Source organism: Alternaria atra, assembly GCF_907166805.1.
Source record: "Alternaria atra isolate CS162 genome assembly, contig: 21, whole genome shotgun sequence".
NCBI classification, from domain to species: domain Eukaryota; kingdom Fungi; phylum Ascomycota; class Dothideomycetes; order Pleosporales; family Pleosporaceae; genus Alternaria; species Alternaria atra.
In genome coordinates this window covers 955,349-974,526 of record NW_025091319.1, presented here as the reverse complement: position 1 = coordinate 974,526, position 19,178 = coordinate 955,349, and the positions used below count along the sequence as shown (strand labels likewise).

Genomic DNA, 19,178 nt, shown 5'->3' with positions numbered 1-19,178 from the left:
ACGCCTCCAAGACCGAAAATCGGCGTTCACCCGTTCTCAATGCAGAGCAAACGCAAAAGGGAAAGCCTAAATACCTTAAGGGACCCCTGCCATGTAATATTTGACTTGGCGCATACCGCCACATGCACCCCAATGATTGGGGGCTTCCTCAGACTTGCTTCTTCATACACTGTCACGCACCACACACCTGGCTAAGACGACTAACGATACCCTCTGACTCTTGCGATTATATTACTTACGCGCATTTCAATACTCACGACTGTCAACGCAGAGGCCCCCTGCCGATCGCCCGCAGATTGCCCCGCCACAGCCGCCGTTAAGAGCCCACCACGTCCTACGCCCGAACGCGCCTCTGGAATCTCCACCTACCCTCTTTCCGCAACTGAACTGGCGCACACGAATCTTTCTTACGCAAGCATAACTGTGTCCGGATTGCTGTAAAACGTTTGCAATCTCTGCGCCTGTCTGTTATAACCGTCTCTCGGTCGCATTTCCCCCACCCGTTCACTCTGCGCACACCGGTCTTAGGTTAAACCTCGAACACGACTCGTACATACACACTTAGGGAGGGATAATATGGCATCCTCATCTGCGGCAGCGGGGCTGCTAGCTCGCCAGCTCAAGCAAATGCAAAACGACAAGAGTATATCGGGCATAAGCTGCGGTCTCGTGGACAACAATGTGTTCGAGTGGGAGGTGATGTTGATGATTGACGACGACACAAAGTTCTATGGAGGTACTGACTGAGACATGGTCCTAGGAGGTTCCAGTGGCAGTACTGACAGCATCTACAGGAGGCTTCTTCCGCGCGCGCCTCACCTTCCCCAGCGAATACCCTCTTCTACCACCAAAGATGCGCTTCGAGACACCCATCTTCCACCCGAACAGTGAGCTTTTCTTCCTATACATTCGTGTGATGAGTCGTCTGCTAATACCCTGCAGTCTACCAGAACGGCGAAGTTTGCATCTCAATCCTACATCCCCCAGAAGAAGACAAGTACGGCTACGAATCTGCCGCCGAGCGATGGTCCCCCGTCCAAACACCCGAGACTATTCTCCTCTCCGTTATATCCATGCTGTCCAGCCCGAACGATGAGTCACCAGCGAACGTCGAAGCTGCGAGTTTGTGGCGGGACAACACACCAGAGTTCAAGAAGAGAGTACGGAAGTGTGTTAGGGATAGTCTGGAGTTTGAATGAGGTAGAAAGGAGGGTACAAGAGAGTGAGGCAATGTCGTTCATGAAAGCATAAGCGTGGTTGGGTATCTGGGTAGGCGGTATTGGGTCACAGCGTGCATGGTGGTGTTATCTAGGTGCCATCTAGGAAGCATGCAATATACATGATATTTCATCTTTTGAGTTTGTGGATGTTATGGGCACCAGTAGGTTGTCGCAAAATTCTTGATCTGTTCCGATCCATTGTCTTTATGTTTCTCAGAGTTGAACATCGATGCGCGAGTCTTTACTCACCAGATCAGGAAGCATGGGTTGAAACCATATCTCGAATTGCACGAGCATCTGATGTAAGTGATGGGGGTTCTAGGTGATCATATGACGCATGTAAGAATGAAAGAATCCTGTCAGGAAAGCAACTTTCTGATTCTATCATACACCCATCTCCACCGGCCTTCCAACACAAAAATATATGTACAAAATGTCCTACCCAAAGGAAGGAAAGGCAGGGACAACAAGAAGAGTAAGCTTATCCACAAATGTCTCTATCAACATATCAACAAGACCACACCTCACATACATTCGCCGATGGAAATCGACCAATGTGATTCACTGACTTAACAGCAGAGCTATCCTCCTATGGACAATCTAAGCAGCAGTGCAAAGCAGTCCATCAGCCCCAAGCGGCAAAACGCAGCACTGAGCTGTCGTTCCATCCTTGGCGCACACAGCCAGGAAGTCCTCGGTGGTCTTGATACCAGCGCCCGCTACAAACAACTCTGTCAGCTCCTTTGTTCACCTCATGAGGATTAGATCTTGGATAACGTACCGTTTGCGCAGTTCAAGTTGGCGACACCAAGGACATCGGTTTGGCAGCAAAGTGGTGTGGCGAGCGCACCGCAGATGCCGCTTTGGCGCTCGACGAGAGTGGCGGGATAGCGCTTTGTTACTGCGGCGGCGGAAGTGAGGCTCAGGAGAGCGGTGAAGGTGGCGAGTGTGAACTGCATTTTGATGGTGGTTGGTTGATTGGTTTGGTTTGGGGATTGTAGTGAAGATGTGATTGTAAATGATGAACTGACTTTGATGATGATTCTGTTTTGGAGGGAAGAAAGAGGTCTCTTATACATCTCTAGAGTATTGTATAATGGAGCTTTTTTTCTTTACTTGGGGATACGGTATACCAACTGTGTACGTCTTCCCCCCTTTCACTACCCTCATGCTAAGCCTGCCTGTGATTGTCCTCCCACGTCCTAGGCGTCAATCACATACCCAGTATCTCCTTCTACCTCCCCACTCGGTCACCGAATCCCACCAATATCCACTCATCGCCGTTCATCCGACGTCTCCCCCTCGCCAGCCCTAGGATACTCATCACGATGATCAGCATGAGGCTTAGTTACGATCCACATCCGCCAAGACACCTACACAGTGCCACTTGGTCTAAATGAAGGCATGGAGTCCCCCTTTAGGTTGTAGTTCTCCTCTGTTTGGTTACCTGCCGCGCAGAAAAAGAAGGCTAGACGTGGGGACCTGATTACCGTCAGGGTAAGTGTTTAGCATGGAGCTAGGGTAGAAGGTCGATGTAGATCAGATAAGCATTAAAGTATTGCTCCGCCATAAGCAATGCTTGGAACAGGTTCAGCCCGTCGGCGCAAATGGGAAAGCTGGGTTTATGTGAATGCTTTGGAAGTTTGGTACAGTCACGGCTGTGCTATCGGGGACGTTGGTTTTGCTTGTTGGTCTTGTCCCACAAAACGGGTATTGAAAGCAATATGTTACTCAAACGACAGGTAGATGCTCAGGTGCCGCTCGGATTTTCATGTGAAGTGATGAGTATTGTGAGAAGAAATGAGGCCTGGTTTGCCTGGGTAGTGGAGAAGTTGCTCCAGGAACCCTGCAACTTCCATCATGTACCTGCATACCAACTCCACGACGTGTCTACGAAAAACTGACCAAAGAATTACATCACCATCCCTGTGATCGATCAAACACATTCGGGTTGAAGGATGATGGGGCTACCAGGTCTGTCTCTATCAGAAAGTGGATACAGTGTCTGACACATTGTTTACCGAGACTGATAGACAGCTGTGACAGCTCGCCGACTCTCCTCACAAAGCTAAATTGATAGCTTCATGATTTCTAGCTGCCAATGTCATCTCCAGGTGAGGTAAGACGTCTTCGTTCCTTATGCCCTATCTCCTTCCGTACCCACCGTATTCGCCCCAGCCCCCACACGCTACTTCGGCGCGGCGCGGGTGCGGCGTCGATCATGACGGCAGATGGTACAAGCCCTATCTCTCGGATGCCGGCTGCAGTGTGATTCCTATCTCCAGATGCCAGGGACCGAAAGAAGCAATGCTGTATGCAGCTACTAGGTGAGAGAGTAAGGGTTGGACCTCGCATGATCATACCTACCTTTGTGACGATATTGGCCGCCACTGTATCATATGAGACAGGGAACATCACGATGCACATGGAAATTGTAAAAATGTCGATTATTTATCGTCTCTCCACATGTGAAGAAGAAAGAAAGCACATGGCCAGCATACACTTTCTATCTTTCTTTCCTTCTTCTATGTAAAATTACTATCTCGTCTCCCACCGTCTCTCACCTCGTCAAATCGTCCAAAGGAAATGGGGAATAGCAAAACAGTGTGGTGGTGCAAACATCCTAGGGTATCGTAGCGCCAAAAATCCCGCAGCCGAAAACAAATAGATCAAAAGCGCCAGATTGTCCAATCCAAGACTTGCGAGCGAATGACGAATGGCAACATACTCCTTCTCCAATCTTATATATCATCCCACGGAAAGTCTTGCGGGTCGATCCTCGTGCATGTTAAATAGGGCAGGCCGCCTTCTCGCAGATCGAGCTCGAGGAAGTTGCGCATTAGCGGCTTCACTGCATCCTTGGCCTTGACCTTGATCTCGTCGATTCTTCGTTCGAATCGCTTGAGGTTATCGCGGTTGTAGTGATCTGGATTCAGTCGCAGAAAGCGCTTGCACTCGTCGTGATTGAGGTAACTTGAGCCGGCCTGGCCGAGCAAGCGAAAGATGCGGCCAGTATTGAAGACCGGTGGTGGTGGCAGCGGCGCTCCATCTCGTGAGTTCTGGGGCCGTGGTGATTTGAGAATGGGCACTGGAGGTGGCGTGGTGTTCTCTGCGAGCCATTGTCGGAACAGCGAGACCGCTATCCAGTCTAGCCAGTTGCTTGATGGACTGACACGCTCGCCGCGACTAGTTGTGAGTGATAAGCGAAAGAGCTTCACTTCAATCTTCGCTTTCAGTTCGTCCATCTCGTCGACCTTGTCTTCTATCAGCTCAATGACGGGCTCGGCGATTTGACCGCGTAGTTGGTTGATGCCCTGTGGCCATTGGCCAACCACATGCACCATAGCTTCGGCGAAGATGGCTTTACTCCGTGCCATGTAGCCGAGTTTGAGATAGCTGGGAGGGTATTTCGCTATCTGCTTCCACAGTCGCCCCTGGAAGCGCAGCAGATGGTGGTCTACGCGCGGCCCGATGACACCAAGCGCGTCGTACATGTCGGCGAGCTGCAAGAGCGATTTGCACTCTACGTAGGCATTGGCGATGTTGACAGCGTCGAGTGAGGGAGGGTAGTTGTAGAAGATGCGAAACAGATTGTCGTAGTCTCGGAAGATGTCGTCGTCAGGGTCGGTTTCGGGAGCGGGTGCTGCTGGCACGTGGAGGGTGGAGAAGTTGGCCATGCTGCGGAAGAAGCCTGACTGTGGTGCTGCAGGCTTGTTGCGCGCGTTGGGCGGTTGTGGTGGTGGACTTGGGTCGCCGCCAAACATGGTGGGCTGATGCTTCTACACACTCATTAGCATGTCTAACCTCGTGGACATGTAAACAAACGCACCTTCTGCACGAGCATGGGCAGGTCATCGTCGCCGGTGCCCCAATCCATCTCGTACCTCCATTTCCTCTTCTGCTCCGGTCGTGAGCCTGATGGTATCCTCGATAGGGCTGTGCCGTTGCTGGGTCCGGCATTGGTCACGTCGCCGGCGGTCGCCCACTCGTCACTCGTCCCAGCCTCGAAGAAGCCGGAGCATTGCGTCAGAATCAACTTGTGCAGCAGATAGCGCATTTCCTTCCGTCCGTTGCTGATTATGATTTCGACGTCGCCCGTATGCGTAAACACGGGGAACTCATTCTGGGGTGCTAGCGACGGGCTCCCAACGTTGGACCGGTGCTGGCGATGTCTGCGGACGGTCGATGCGCGCGAGGAGTGAGATACGACCGAAGAAGGACGCCGGATGGGCAGTGAGCGCTCTGCACTCGTCGAGTCTGGGTAGGAAACCATGCGCCGCGACGTTTACTCTTTCGCTTGCCGGGTGTGGTGGTGTTGTTGTTGTGCTCGGGGTGGCCCAAGGCAGTGGTTTGCGACGATGATGCGTTCCTGGCAATATTGCGACAAGTCGTGGATGGCTGGAAGCAGGTGACACGGCGAGTGCGGGAGGCGGGAGTGTGGCGACAGCAACAATGCTGCGTGTTGCGTTGTTTGCACGCCGCGGTGCAGCTCGAGGTGCAGGCAGGCTGGTGGGCGGGCGGCTTGTTGATGCTGGGTTGAGGCTGGAGGGTGCGCAAGCCGTAGACGAGAGTGGCCCGCAAAACCACCCCACCACAAATGCGATGGCGCCAAAGGTGGACCAGGGCCAGAACCGGTTCAGCGCGACAGGGGACAGTCTGCTGTTTTGCGATACATGTGCAGTGTTGAGAAAATGTTTCAAGAGCCGTGCAGTAGCAGACAAGAGTGGCTGTGTGGCGACGGTTCACATGGTCGCTATCCATATGCAACTGGTCCCATGCACGCTGCGACGCTGCTCCAACAGGCTGGAGGCTGTGCGCCAATCGCCGTACATAACCGGGCCAAGCGCAGAGTCAGCCTCGATGGCGACCAGCTGGGATGTCGCGGCCAAAACAGGGGATCGAAGCATTTGAACGTCCGAAGCTCGATGCAGGGGGCGAGCAGCGTCGTCTTGTAAACATTTGTGGGCCACACGTTGACTGGACATCTCTCGAGTAGTGTCACCCATCTAGTTGTGCACCCAACCGCCTGACATCATAGTCTAATACATATACATAATACATCATTATACATTGCTTCGTGAGCACTATGCCTGTATCTTTTCCTGCCCCCCCATAAAGGGTCGCAGTACCTCTGGTATTGTTACCGTGCCGTCTTGCTCGTTCCAGTGATTCTCCAGTATAGCCGCGAGTACTCTGGGAACAGCAAGTGCAGTTCCGTTGAGTGTGTAGGGGAACTCTAGCTTGCCTCCCTTCACACGCATGCGAGTTTGTAGTCGCCGACTTTGGTAGTCGGTGCACATGGAGGACGACGTCAGCTCGCCCCATCCTTCATCCTTCTCTCGAGATGGGAAGAAGGCTTCGATGTCGATTTTTCTTGTCGCGCTGGCTCCGAGGTCTGTTGTGGGCATTTCCAAGATACGGCAGTGCAGCCCAAGTGCTTCCAATATCTCCTTTTGAATTGATAGCATTTCGTCAAAGATTGCTTCTGAGCTCGGGGCCGTCGGAGTGGTAAAGTGGTCTTCTCCCGTATTATCGGGCAGTGTCCAAGCAAACATCTCGACCTTTGTGAACTCATGAACACGATACAAGCCTTTTGTGTCGGCTCCTCTTGCGCCCGCTTCAGCACGGTAGCATCTGCTCACACCAACCGTTTTCAGTGGCAGCTCTGCTTCTTCCAAAGTCTGGTTGGCCTTCATGCCAGCCAGTGGTATCTCCGCAGTGCCTGCAAGAGCTAGTTGCGGTTTTGCCTTGTCCTTGTCAGACTGCTCGATGGCGTATATTTGCTGCTCTCCATTCTGATCCCGTGGCTGGAATCCGCAGGCGGATGCAATGTGCGAGTACACCAAGGAAGGTGGTGCGACTGCTTTCCATCCTTTCCTTCTGGCGACACCGAGGGCGTACTGTACAAGTGCCTGTTCCAGCATTGCGCCGTCTCCAACTAGAAAGTACCAGCCCCATCCCGAAGTCTGCGCCGAGCCCGAGAAGTCGAGTATTCCCAGTTCTTGCCCGATGTCAACGTGCGACTTACGACTTTGGGGTTTTGAAAACTCGTTCTTGGGATGTGAGTTGATGTAGCCGAGTACGTCAGCTTCGGTGCCGACTGGTGTATATGTGCTGCTCAAGTTGGGCAGGTCTTGCGCCAGACCTTCTATCTGTTCCTGAATCTGCGATTCTTGTGCTTCGATAGAGCTCAACTCGGCCTTCAATGCCTTTGCTTCTCCAATCATGCCTTCTCTCAAGGCGACCGGTTTCCCGTCAGCATCTTTGGCGCGTGATGCTGTCCTTGCCAGACTGGCTCGGATGCGGTTGTTGCGTTCTCGTAGGTCTCGACTGCTTTGCTGGAGCGCGAGCCATTGCTCGTGCAGCTCTATGATTCGCCATGACGACTTGCTGTGTGCAGCATAGTTGCGGTCTATGCAGTTTTGCTCATACAGCCCGGGGTTCTGGCGAATGTGCTTGATATCGATTGTGGGCTTTGGTGCGAAAGCGGGTCGTGTGTACGTTCGGCGTGGTAACAGACTCGTTCGACGTGACGTTAGACTACTGCGTATAATCGGCCTCGAATTTGTGACATTGTCTCGTAGAGACCGCTGTATGGCCTTCATAGTTGTGACATGTGAAATGCGGTCGAATCACTTCTTCTGTCCCGCTTTCGCGCTTTCCTAACTTTTGAGCATCCTTGATCCCTGCACGCATCTGTCGCGTAAGTCGCGTCCCCGACTACCTCCCCGCATTCCTCTCACCATCCTCACCATGCGTCTTGAAAATCAATTGAACACGTAAGATGGCGATCATGTGCTGCGAAACAGAGTGTGACTGCATATTTCCTCAAAGTAGAGGTCGTCTTCGCGAGTTCCACCCGTTCTCTTTTTCGACTACCCACCCACAACCACGGTACTGCAATGCTTCAGCGAACCATGCAAGAGTTGTTGTAATTATCTTGTCGACCAAAGTACAAGTTTAATGGTAAGCGTAAAATAGATCCTAGGCAATAGTCGGAGTTCTTTTCGTTCCTCTTTTTCGACTCCAACTTCATCACCTACCAAATCACCATGGCTTCCAATCCACGCAAACACTCAGATGATCTGACATGGGGAATCCCAATAGTCTCTAAAACTTCCGAGCTCTCCGATGCAGACTCTGTAGCTACTGCGTCTGAGGAAAGATGTAAAACAGTTCTGGAGGTTTTCAGTATACATCGCCGCCAAAGACCATGGATTCTGCTACCACTTACTCAACGAGACTTCAACTTAGATGCATCCAACGCACTGGCAGACCCAAAATTGGTATTTACTGGGGCACCAAAACCATCGCAAGCATATTCCACTCTTCCCAGCCAAAACGCAGCGCTGGCAGCGATATCTCTTAAGAACCCACCCACTCCGACAGGGCCCATCCAATCCGTAACATACAAACCTGCTATCATTCATCCAGCACATCCTCTCAGCAAGATAGGTCAAGACTGCCACTGGGTACCATACCCTCTTGGTCTCATGCCATACGAGTCGTGGTACAGATTTCATCATGGTAGTGGCATTCAGCCTGCACGAGCTCTGCGCTGTCCCGTCTGTGGAGGGAAGTGTGAGGTAACTGCCCATATACGTAAGCTGTTTCTGGTCGCCGAGCGGCTTACATGGGAAGATGGTCTGGTGTCAATGTGCGACAAGGAACTCAACGCATACTTGAACAGCGAGCTCAACAAAGAGCTCGGCATTGGGTGGCCTACCGTTAATGACCCCGAACATGTACCTCGAGGCAAGTACAGTAAGATCAACAAATTCCATCCTTACTACAATGAGCATGAAATGATGCTCGCCCTCAAGCTTTTGTCCATGACAGACAGCGTGACGGAAGCAACGTGGTCGTTATGGATTAGTATGCAACTAGCCACCGAAAAGATGCTGGGAGCAGGCGAAGCAACAGGTAGTTTCTCGTCTGGAATGATGACAGGAAGGCGTACCGGAGCAACCAACACGACATCACATGACTGCGCGTCTGAACAACCGATGCATCCTTCTAGGTCGCCTACGCCGCCGCCATCTTCCAAAGAAGAGACTTTGCGTAGAAAGGATTGCTCGAAGACGCAGATTTGTACTGCTCTTCCACTTCATGCTCCTAATCCCATTACACGGCAAAGTCAATGTACCACCTACTCGGCAACTTTTCCCAGTCGTAACAAGTGCGTTATCAGCTATAGAAGCTTGCAAGATTTCTACATCCTTCTCGATCAGGTTGAGAGTACATCGTATGTCGGAGCGCGCTTCCTGGAAGCGTACGCTGAGAGGCTAAGGGACGATCTGTGCAAGGATTGTTGGTTCACTCACAACGTTAGGCTTGATGTCTATTGAGTGCAACATTTTTTTTTGTCTACATTCATCGTTTCAAAGAGATCCCTAGGATGTCACTAGATATATCACCGCAGCGTTGGTGAAAGAGGGGCGATGCACGGAAGTGGAGCTTGTCCCTAGCCGTCACGGCATTACGCCTCTTGTGGCGGTGCTCTGTACATAGACATATGGAACATATCACAACATGACGTGGTCTCGTGGCTGTATTCCGGCATGGTATAAACATGTCAGGGTGGATGTCAAATGAGTCGTGTGCCTGTTGCGCAGCGTGATGGAGATTCGGCTCGCTAATCGCATCTCGGCTTAGAGGCGCGGATTGTTCCAAGCTTCGTCGTCATCCGCACCTTTACCAGGCATCCTCGAGCGGCGTGCATCATTGTGCCGCGGTGGTCTGGATCTTCGTATAAGACGCTCCTGCCTTGCCCCCGCTGTCACTTCGCTGCTTCCTCGGAAAGGCCAGATCAGACCATCGCTCTTGCCCGCGTGCAACCCTTACCGCCCTGACATCACACTTCACTCCTCCACATCCGCGCCTACTGCACCCTCACACTCGACTGCGACGATGCACGACCCGTTCCCTTTCCCGAGGCCTGAGAGCCTGGTAAAATATGTAGAGCCCATCGCCGAACTCCTCTCGCTCAAGACGCTGCCGCTGCACTTCCACGAGGTCATGACAGCCTTCACGCTTTACCACGTTACCTACCGCTACATCGCCCCCGCCATCTCGCGCCTTTTTATCCCGCGGATATACTCGTCCTTCAATGCGCGAACGAAGCTCAACTGGGATGTACATATCGTGTCTTTTGTACAAAGCACGCTGATCTGCAGTATGGCGTTGTGGGTTATGTGGACGGACAGCGAGCTGAACCAGATGGACCACAAGGAGCGCGTACATGGATATACTGGTGCGTCTGGTTTGATTCAGGCCTTTGCAGGAGGCTACTTTTGTGGGATCTGGCAATCACAGTGCAGAATGTGAAGGTCTTTGGTATTGGCATGCTGTTCCATGCTATCTCTGCCCTCTGTGTCTTCTCGCTGGGCTTCGTAAGTGCAAGGCGGTGCTCTTTAGAGCACATGGGAGCTGTTTGGAGTACTGATCGTGTGACAGCGCCCCTTTGTGAACTACTACGCGTGCACCTTTATCCTCTACGAACTCTCCTCGCCCTTCCTTAACATCCACTGGTTTTGCGATAAACTCAACATGACTGGCACCACCATCCAGCTCGTCAACGGCATAGTTCTGCTATGTACCTTCTTCTCCTGCCGCATCGTGTGGGGATCATATCAGTCGATACGCGTCTTCACCGACGTCTACCACGCCTACACAGCCGGCGCAGTTGCACGCTCAGCCCCAGACGTTGGAAAGCTGTCGGACAACACAACCCTCAGCAACGCCGGCTTCAAGCACGACGTCCTCCAGTTCGCCGAAGGTCAAACCGTCCCTCTATGGCTCATTACCGCCTACCTCGCCTCGAACCTCATCCTCAACGGCCTCAACTGGTTCTGGTTCGGCAAGATGATCGAAACCCTGCGTAAACGCTTCGACCCTCCCTTTGGCACAAAGAAACCCGAGATCAAGGAAACTACTCTGGAGATTCCAGATGATGAGAAAGTCTTGGTCGAGGGTATACATGTCTCCACTCCTGGCGTGATTGAAAAGGATGCTAAAGACTATATCGATGCAGCCTCTCCGCGGTTGGTCTCGCTGGAGAAGAGCAGGACGGGGACACATTTGGAGGTTAAGCAGAGTGAGGTGAGGAGTCGTAATACGGCACAGAGAGGGGGTTTAAGAGCTGCTCAGGCGGCGTAGATGTGTAGGGGTAGCATAGGCCGGCGAATCTTATAGAAACCGTGGTATAGGTAACACGTGTAATGTATCATTATTTTTACTCTACTTGTTGTCAGGATTCGTCTGCGTTCCTCAATCCTGTAACCACGGAAGCGTCGCTACGTCCCTCGTCTCTATTTCATCTGCTTCTTCCAATCGACTCTTCTCTCAAACCCCGCTATGCTGATTTTCCCCGTATAGTAAACTCGACCTTGGCAACCAACGCCTCCAAACCCTCATGCTTGGCATCATGCACCAGTCGCTCGAGCATGACTCTTCGTTTTTTCCTCGTTCAAAAACTCCTCAGCACGATTCAACTCCTCCTGATTTAGCTCATCTTGGTCCCGTAGAGCTTGACTGGCGCCGCTGCCCAGGAGGGTGGATATACAAGTGGCACTTGTTGCTGATGTATTGATATGTTACGACATGCAGTAGACAAGCACAATCTTGATGGATCTGTCACAGTAGTATGATGTACGGCGTATGTTGCTGTTCAAGCTACTTTCTAACCCACAATGTATACTACAGAACATACATGTGGCCGTCGTAGTGTATCTTCACACCCATGATTCCGCCTGTGACAAACATGTCTGCACCCTAGCTCACTCAAGAACGCTCACATGGTTTTGAGAACCATCCTTGACGCAGCCAGTCCGGCCATACACTCAAGTGCTCGAGTCGCTAGACTTCTTTTTGATCTTAGCCGCCTTTCGCTTCTCACGCTCCTTTGATTTCCCACTCTTTGCCTTTATCAGTTTCTCGGGGATGACATCAGCTCGTTCATATATGATGGCAATAGCGTTGAGCACATCCTGCTTCTGCAACACGGGATCCTTGTTGTCACCCTGATCTTCTTGAGTGCGTAGCGCGACGGCTTCTTCCAGGACCTCCAGAGCTAGTCGGGACTGACCATGGGTAAAGCTAGAGAGAACACTGATGGCAGTTAAAATCAGCACGCCGATGCTCTTCTGGCTAGGTTTTGGGGCCAAGGATTTGGGTTTCATGGAGGCAGGAATGAGGTGCTCGACATTGATACCCCAGCGCTGTTCGATGTTGGTGTAATCCTCGGCAATCCTAATGTGTGGTGGGATTGAGTTGTAGTCAATGGAAGGAAAGTCTGCTTGAACCGACTTGTAAGGGCGAGTGATGCGTAGCCTGTTCCGAGTCGCAGGCTTCTGCTTGTTGAGATTGGTGATATGTAGACACTTCTCGTGATCAGATAGATTCTGATTCTGATCAGTATTCCTTCTTTCTGAGTGGGCGCCAACGTATACTTACATCCCATTCTTGGCCATAGCCCTCAATATCTGGGTCGACATCGTCGCCCTCTTCGCCGTCGTACAGAACCCATTCAGGTGGTGCATCGGGCAGCATCGTCTCCTCCTCACTCGCTGCGATTAATAGCCGCTCGTCGTCTTCGAGCGTACTGGGTCCGTTGATGGGTTTCGCCTCGATGGTGTACAGCGCCGCGTACTTGATGTCAAGTGCGAGTCGTACGCCTTGCAGGACTTGCTCCAGATTCTGGAATGCGCCGATGACGAATCCGTCGACCGTCTTCTTCGTAGACGGGCAGTAGAGTTGCACTCGCCCCATGGTCGCGGTATTCGTCGATAGACGTTACTGTGTTGATTATTTGCTGCGGTCAAGAGAGGCGGATGAGTACAGTACCGAAACGGACCAGTGCAGATAAAGGACTCGGCCGCGAAGGGGATGCAAATTGAAGCCGAGTTAATAGTCAACAGCCATAGCTCAAGGTCAGCTGTCGCGGTAAGCATTTTGATGAATAATGAAAGCTATGACTCGCTGCTTACGCTCGGCTTGTGTCTATCAGAAGTGAATGGTCGGTTGGGAATTCGCCCCGACTCCAATAGGGCATCTACTTCGTAGACTGCGATAGTAAACAATGTTGTGATGGCCTTGTTGTAACAGACATGTTATGTGCGGATAGTCAGAAAGCAGTCGATATGGAGATGTAAGAAGTCAATTATATAGGAGCGTTGATCGGAATCATGTCGGTGACCTTTGCAGACAATCTGCTCCCTGTTAGCTAAAAAGGACAACACGGCTGACAGTATCACGCACCATAACAATCGCCCCGTGCCACTCTCCTCCGATTAATCAGTTGATGATCTCAATCTCCACACCCTCCTTGAACTCTGCCTCAAGCAACTCCTCTCCACCGTCCTTAGTTGGGCGACACACGTATCCCGCGACACCCACACTCCAACCCTCCTCTTCCGCAAAAACCCAATTGACCTCTCTCAGTGGGCGTCTCTCCACCTCCTTACCAGTCTCATCCCTCACGATCCAGTAGATCCAAAGACTCTTCCCAAGGTCGTCCCTTTCCCTCCTCGCCTCGATGGTCGCTCCAGGCTTGCTGCTATTCTTGAAGTCGGGCATAGGCACAAGCGACCAGTCAGCCCAAGCATCGCAGCCCACAGTCGCTACGTATGGCTTTCCATAGTAGAACTCAATGCCAGTCTTGATCCACTTGGTCTGATTATCAGGAACTCCCGGCTTGGTGACATGCAGTAGGAGACCTGCTTGGTCGTATTGGCGGAGCTGATCTGCTGGCGGGAGCTCGAAGGTAAGCTTCGCTCGCTGGAACGTCTTCAGATCGTAGGTCGGAAGCTGAGCAGGGTGAGTCGATGCATTGAAAGCGTTGTGAGACGGGGCTTTGCGCCAGATGTCAGTTCCTGGTGGAGCGGAAAGACTGAAGGGCTTGATTGTCGTGGTAGTGGTGTTCGACATGATAGCTATGACGGTGAATACGAATAAGGGAAGCGTATAAAACTTCATCTGAACGATGGATATTGCCTAAAGAACCATGAGGGTATTTATACACAGATACACGAATGATGGACCCGTACAATAGAGGCGAACACCACTGGTATGTAGGTCACGTACTATTGGTGGGAAGTCGGGAGGGCAGTCCAGCTCAGGTATAGTTCAGCCTGGTAGTCGTAAGGCGTTGTAGGTCCTTGTTCACGATGCCCACTCGGAGTACTAAACAAGACTAATCTGGGGCCCTTTTGTCCTGGGATGCAGCCATCTCGTGATGCAGACGGGGAAAGCGGGGTACTGTTCCGAGCGAGAATTTGCGAGAATCGAGTCGAGGCGGGCAGTCGTAATGGTACGTCTTGCACATTGACTACGGCTGATCATGCAAGACCTCATGCAGTGGTTCCCGATGTTTACCCAACGAATGAAGACTGACGGAAGGTGCTCTAAACTGCACTTACCTGATTGGGTGACGGATTGCGAAATCTGCTTGGCATGAGAAATAGAGACCCAAATACAAGAATCTGATCATGTTGCAGCAGTTGAGCCTCTGCCTATTATGGTATGCCTTTGATAAGAGTCTTACTTCATCTTTCACATGATAACCGTCGAGCCCACTTATATCTAAGTCAAGGAGTTTCCGCATATGAGACGACCGCGACAGAGTAAGTAACGATGTATCTAGCATATGTCATGGGATCTTGGATGTTGTACAAGTACGTTCATTCGCAGGTATATACAATCCAGATGCTCTAAGCCTTCTATTTCTTTTGTTCTCCCTCTTTGGGAGGCTCTGGCTTTGGTGTTGGGAGTTTGAACTACATTCATGTTAGACGCTGCGTCATGAATTTGGAGAGTAAAGACACTTACGTTTTCCGGCTTGAGATCGTCACCAGGGCCGACCTGTTCCCATGCTGATGAGCCGCCACGGAAGTTCCTGAAAGCCTGTGTCATCTCGAGGGGTTCTACAACGATCCTCTTCTTCTCCTCGTCGTATCGGATCTCAGTGTATCCGGTCATGGGGAAGTCCTTGCGCAGTGGGTGTCCGTCGAAACCGTAGTCGGTCATGATTCGCCTCAAGTCTGGGTGTCCAACGAAAAAGACACCAAACAGATCGTAGACCTCGCGCTCGTACCAGTTGGCGCCATCGTAGAGATCACACAGACTTGGGACTGGGGTAGCCTCATCCGCGTATGTCTTGACTCTTAGGCGCGAGTTGTGGCGGATGCTGAGCATGTTGTAGACGACTTCAAAACGCTGGTCCTTGGTGGGGTAGTCGACGGCTGTGATATCTGAGATTTGTGTAAATTCAGCCGCGGTGTGGTACTTCAGGAAGGTGAAGGTGGGGATAATGCCGGCGGGAGGAACGTAGATAGTCAACTCGTCTTTCCATACGGAGAATCTGGAATACCATCAGACAGTGCTTTACTCTCGGATCTGAACTGACATACTGCTGGACATATTTGGGCAGACATGACATGATGTACTGGCCATACTTGTGCAGAGCCTCACCCTTCTCTTTGTATTGGTCTGCCGGGTTTACGATGGCGCGCTTGAGCTTAACGGCCTCGTCACGGGGAGCAAACTGCAGTCATGTCAGAAGCCACATTTCCAGCCCTAACATGTGATATAGCGCACCCTCATGTTTGGTGTGTCCGAAGCGGGTCCCGCTACCTCCTTTGCCCGGAGAGCCGTGGAGGCAAAGGTGCGTACTGCATTGGTGGAGCAGCTCGATGCGCGGACGGCGGCGCCCAATGGCCGGCCTACAGCTAGCCGCATAGCCATTGTGTGCGATTAGAGAGTTGTGAGGCTACGCGATGTAGCAGGTAAAGGCGACTCGGGGTGGTGATGTCGTCGACGTCGTGAAGTTCGCAGCTCAACCCGCAACATGCAAGATTATGTAAGTAGCGTCTGGCGGAACTGGTGTCCCATGGCGCAGGTGCAGCCTCTTAACCCCCATCACCTCCCGTGGATCCCTCCTACAGCGACAGCGACACTCTGGCCGGCGTTTATTTGTGCTTCAGCGGTTTCCTTACTGACCTCTCGTGGATCCCTCCTAGTTCTCATCTCACCCCACGTATCACTACTCTGAGCGCCACCCTCGGGATTTGACACCACACACTACACAACCACACAACACCATGTCCCGACTGCAACAAGACCAGTTCGTCGACGATGACGAGGAGGAGTGCTGCCCGCTATGCGTCGAAGAGTTCGACCTCTCGGACAGGAATTTCCGGCCCTGTCCATGCGGCTACCAGGTATGCCTTTGTGCCGAAACTCGGTGAAGCCATCTCGAGTCCCCCATGCTAACTCACGTGCCAGATATGCCAGTTCTGCTACAACAACATCAAGACTACCATGAACGGACTGTGCCCCGCCTGCCGCCGACCCTACGATGATTCTACGATCGAGTGGAAGACCATTTCCCCCGAAGAGTGGGTCCCCTGCACCTTCCCTCTATAGACACTTCTGACACTGGGCAGGATGGCACAGCACAAACAGCTCATCGCGCAAAAGGCCAAGAAGAATGCGCAGATACGGCAAAAAGAAGCGCAGAAAGCCGAAGCCGACTCTCTCAGCCGCAAGCACTTGTCGGGGCTGCGTGTTGTCCAGAAGAACCTCGTATACGTTACCGGTCTTACGCCCACCATACGCGAAGACGAACTACTCAAGACACTCCGTGGTGACGACTACTTCGGGCAGTATGGCAAGATCCTCAAGATCGTTGTAAGCAAAGCCAAGGAGAACGCTCAACATCAGCAGTCGGTGGGTGTTTACGTAACATTTGCTCGCAAAGAAGATGCAGAGAAGTGCATCAATGCTGTTGACGGTTCCCAGAATGGTGAGAGGACACTGAGGTATGTGAACATCCGCTCCTGCATATCTGTCATGTAACAAGCTCACGTCTTTGCAGGGCGCAATTTGGCACCACAAAGTACTGTTCAGCGTACCTTCGCGGCGAGACCTGCAACAACCGCAACTGCATGTTCTTGCACGAACCCGGCGAGGACAACGACAGCTTTACCCGCCAAGATCTCTCCATGATGAACTCGATCCAGACACAACAACCGTCACAATCGTCGACATCTCGAGCCGCACCCCCCGCCCACCAGGGTCCCCCCGTTGCTGCTGCAACACCGATGAATCGTCAAGACAGTAACGACACGTCGAGCTCGATACATGAGGCACCTGGCTTGCCAGCAACGGCAAATTGGGGAAGCAAAGCGGTCCTGGAACGTCGTGCAAGCCGCTCCACAGTCGCTTCAAACAACGCCAGTCCTATGATCACGAACGCCGTTCCTGCGCAGGCATCCAAAGCACCGAAACCAGCGGAGGCACCAAAGAAGAAGGGTAAAGACAAAGAAAAGGAAAAGGAAAAGGAGAAAGAAAAGGAGAAGGAAAAGGAGAAAGAGAAAGAGAGAGAGAAAGAGAAGGAGGAGAAGGAGAAGGAGAAGGAGAAGCAAAAAGACAAGTCTGCACAAGCATCCAAGCCCGCAACTCCGCCGCTCGCGCCTGCACCAGCCGTACCCCCTTCCAAGCCTCGTGACAATGGCATTCATAATTTGTTGAAGGTCATCTGCTCGCCGGACTTCAAGTTCGTGTTCTCTAGCGCTGTTCTTTCCGAAGAAGAATTGAAAGCCGTCACCGAGTTCCCTCAACTATTGGACCCTAACGGCGGTGCGAAGCGTCGTGCCATCAAAGAAAAGAAAGAGAAAGAATTGGCATTGCAGCAGGAGGCTGAGGCAGAAGCGATTGCAAAGGCAGCTTCTCAACAAGCCCCTACTGCAGCTGAGCGTGAAGACAACGAGGCAACAGCCGGTGGTAGCTTACAGCTGGGGGGTGAGCCCGAAGACGGTCCTGAGACAAGCACCAATCATCTGAACCAGCATGCGATTGCACCACCTGGTCAACAGGGGTTTGGTGGAAGCCTCTTTGGGCAGAACACACCTCTGGCTGAGGACTTCAGCAGCCTTGGGTTGAGCAACAGAGGTTTGACGCCGCAGCAACAGCAGCAGCTTTTGCTCTCCAACTTCAAGTCCGGCACCCAGTCTGCGAACCTCCTCAGCAACATGCAGAATGCTCAGCCTCAACAGCACAATGCCTCCAGCCATGCCAGACACACCTCACGCTTTAGCTTTGCCAACGACAGCGCTTCCGCCTCCGCGAATGTGCAACCTGTCGCGAACCAGAAGCTCATGAGCCAACAAAATTCGATGATGCCGAAGAACGCCAATCAGTTCAACCCCATGTCTCAGCATCAGCAGTTGGGTGGGCAGTTCTTCACCAACGTACAAGGACCGCCTCCTGGGCTGAAGCCTACTGGCACACCCCCTGTCAGCGGGACTGGCATGTTCGGTCAAGGTCACGGTTTTGCTACTGGTGGTCTACCCTACGGGGCTGGCGCAACGGCAAGGAATAACAATGATGCCATGTATCAGGACTTGCTCCGCAGTCGGAACATGGACGGCGGTGCTAGGCTAGCTGATGCTGGAAAGCGTGAGTCAATGTTTCCTTCTTTCCTTAATCAACACCCCACAACCTCCACACCTGCCCCTGCCCCTGGCCTCCTAAGCTTCCCTTATGGACCTTCGCCCGGAGCTTACCAGGAGTCTGGTTCGCAGAAATCTAAGAAAAAGGGAAAGAAGCATAGGCACGCGAACACTTCCTCCTCTGGAGGAGGTGGTCTTGCCGACGTTCAAGACCCAAGTATCTTACAGGCAAGGTTGCACCAAGGCGGCATGGCTGGGCAGGGCATGTATGGCCAAGGTCAAGGCGGTTTCTCTTCTCTCTATTCCAACAACAACTACGGCGGCGCTGGACGATGGTAGTCGTTTTTCATTCTGCACATTGGTCGGCCTCTGGCTCGGCATACTGTCTTAGTACTTTGTTCGAACGATGGCTGCATGGCGTTTCGGTTTCACGGTGAATGCATCGGCACACATTCGGTGCTTCGACACTGGGATGCCTGGCGTTATGATTGGACTGCACGGTTATTGT

General features: G+C 52.2%; 9 protein-coding genes across 9 annotated transcripts; 3 read left to right on the top strand and 6 right to left on the bottom strand.

Annotated features, from left to right (window-relative positions):
* Positions 1–576: 576 nt before the first annotated feature.
* On the top strand, positions 577–1,199 carry ALTATR162_LOCUS752 (uncharacterized protein; the record flags this gene model as incomplete). The annotated part of the gene is made up of 3 exons (XM_043308346.1): positions 577–736; positions 795–887; positions 943–1,199. 3 exons carry the CDS (start codon positions 577–579, stop codon positions 1,197–1,199), a joined length of 510 nt encoding a protein of 169 aa, XP_043164281.1.
* A 621-nt stretch (positions 1,200–1,820) lies between these two features.
* On the bottom strand, positions 1,821–2,179 carry ALTATR162_LOCUS751 (uncharacterized protein; the record flags this gene model as incomplete). Its single annotated transcript, XM_043308345.1, has 2 exons — positions 1,821–1,939; positions 2,002–2,179. The coding sequence occupies 2 exons, from the start codon at positions 2,177–2,179 to the stop codon at positions 1,821–1,823; spliced, it is 297 nt and encodes a 98-aa protein (XP_043164280.1).
* Positions 2,180–3,961: 1,782 nt separating this feature from the next.
* On the bottom strand, positions 3,962–5,493 carry ALTATR162_LOCUS750 (uncharacterized protein; the record flags this gene model as incomplete). Its single annotated transcript, XM_043308344.1, has 2 exons — positions 3,962–4,999; positions 5,050–5,493. The coding sequence occupies 2 exons, from the start codon at positions 5,491–5,493 to the stop codon at positions 3,962–3,964; spliced, it is 1,482 nt and encodes a 493-aa protein (XP_043164279.1).
* An 811-nt stretch (positions 5,494–6,304) lies between these two features.
* Positions 6,305–7,825, bottom strand: ALTATR162_LOCUS749 (uncharacterized protein; the record flags this gene model as incomplete). Its single annotated transcript, XM_043308343.1, has 1 exon — positions 6,305–7,825. One exon carries the CDS (start codon positions 7,823–7,825, stop codon positions 6,305–6,307), a length of 1,521 nt encoding a protein of 506 aa, XP_043164278.1.
* A 2,305-nt stretch (positions 7,826–10,130) lies between these two features.
* Positions 10,131–11,378, top strand: ALTATR162_LOCUS748 (uncharacterized protein; the record flags this gene model as incomplete). Its single annotated transcript, XM_043308342.1, has 3 exons — positions 10,131–10,473; positions 10,536–10,612; positions 10,677–11,378. 3 exons carry the CDS (start codon positions 10,131–10,133, stop codon positions 11,376–11,378), a joined length of 1,122 nt encoding a protein of 373 aa, XP_043164277.1.
* Positions 11,379–12,061: 683 nt separating this feature from the next.
* On the bottom strand, positions 12,062–12,989 carry ALTATR162_LOCUS747 (uncharacterized protein; the record flags this gene model as incomplete). Its single annotated transcript, XM_043308341.1, has 2 exons — positions 12,062–12,622; positions 12,675–12,989. The coding sequence occupies 2 exons, from the start codon at positions 12,987–12,989 to the stop codon at positions 12,062–12,064; spliced, it is 876 nt and encodes a 291-aa protein (XP_043164276.1).
* A 525-nt stretch (positions 12,990–13,514) lies between these two features.
* Positions 13,515–14,147, bottom strand: ALTATR162_LOCUS746 (uncharacterized protein; the record flags this gene model as incomplete). The annotated part of the gene is made up of 1 exon (XM_043308340.1): positions 13,515–14,147. The coding sequence occupies one exon, from the start codon at positions 14,145–14,147 to the stop codon at positions 13,515–13,517; it is 633 nt and encodes a 210-aa protein (XP_043164275.1).
* Positions 14,148–14,938: 791 nt separating this feature from the next.
* On the bottom strand, positions 14,939–15,962 carry ALTATR162_LOCUS745 (uncharacterized protein; the record flags this gene model as incomplete). Its single annotated transcript, XM_043308339.1, has 4 exons — positions 14,939–14,995; positions 15,048–15,579; positions 15,629–15,762; positions 15,816–15,962. 4 exons carry the CDS (start codon positions 15,960–15,962, stop codon positions 14,939–14,941), a joined length of 870 nt encoding a protein of 289 aa, XP_043164274.1.
* A 356-nt stretch (positions 15,963–16,318) lies between these two features.
* On the top strand, positions 16,319–19,009 carry ALTATR162_LOCUS744 (uncharacterized protein; the record flags this gene model as incomplete). The annotated part of the gene is made up of 4 exons (XM_043308338.1): positions 16,319–16,438; positions 16,503–16,615; positions 16,664–17,038; positions 17,095–19,009. 4 exons carry the CDS (start codon positions 16,319–16,321, stop codon positions 19,007–19,009), a joined length of 2,523 nt encoding a protein of 840 aa, XP_043164273.1.
* Between the last annotated feature and the right edge of the window lie 169 nt (positions 19,010–19,178).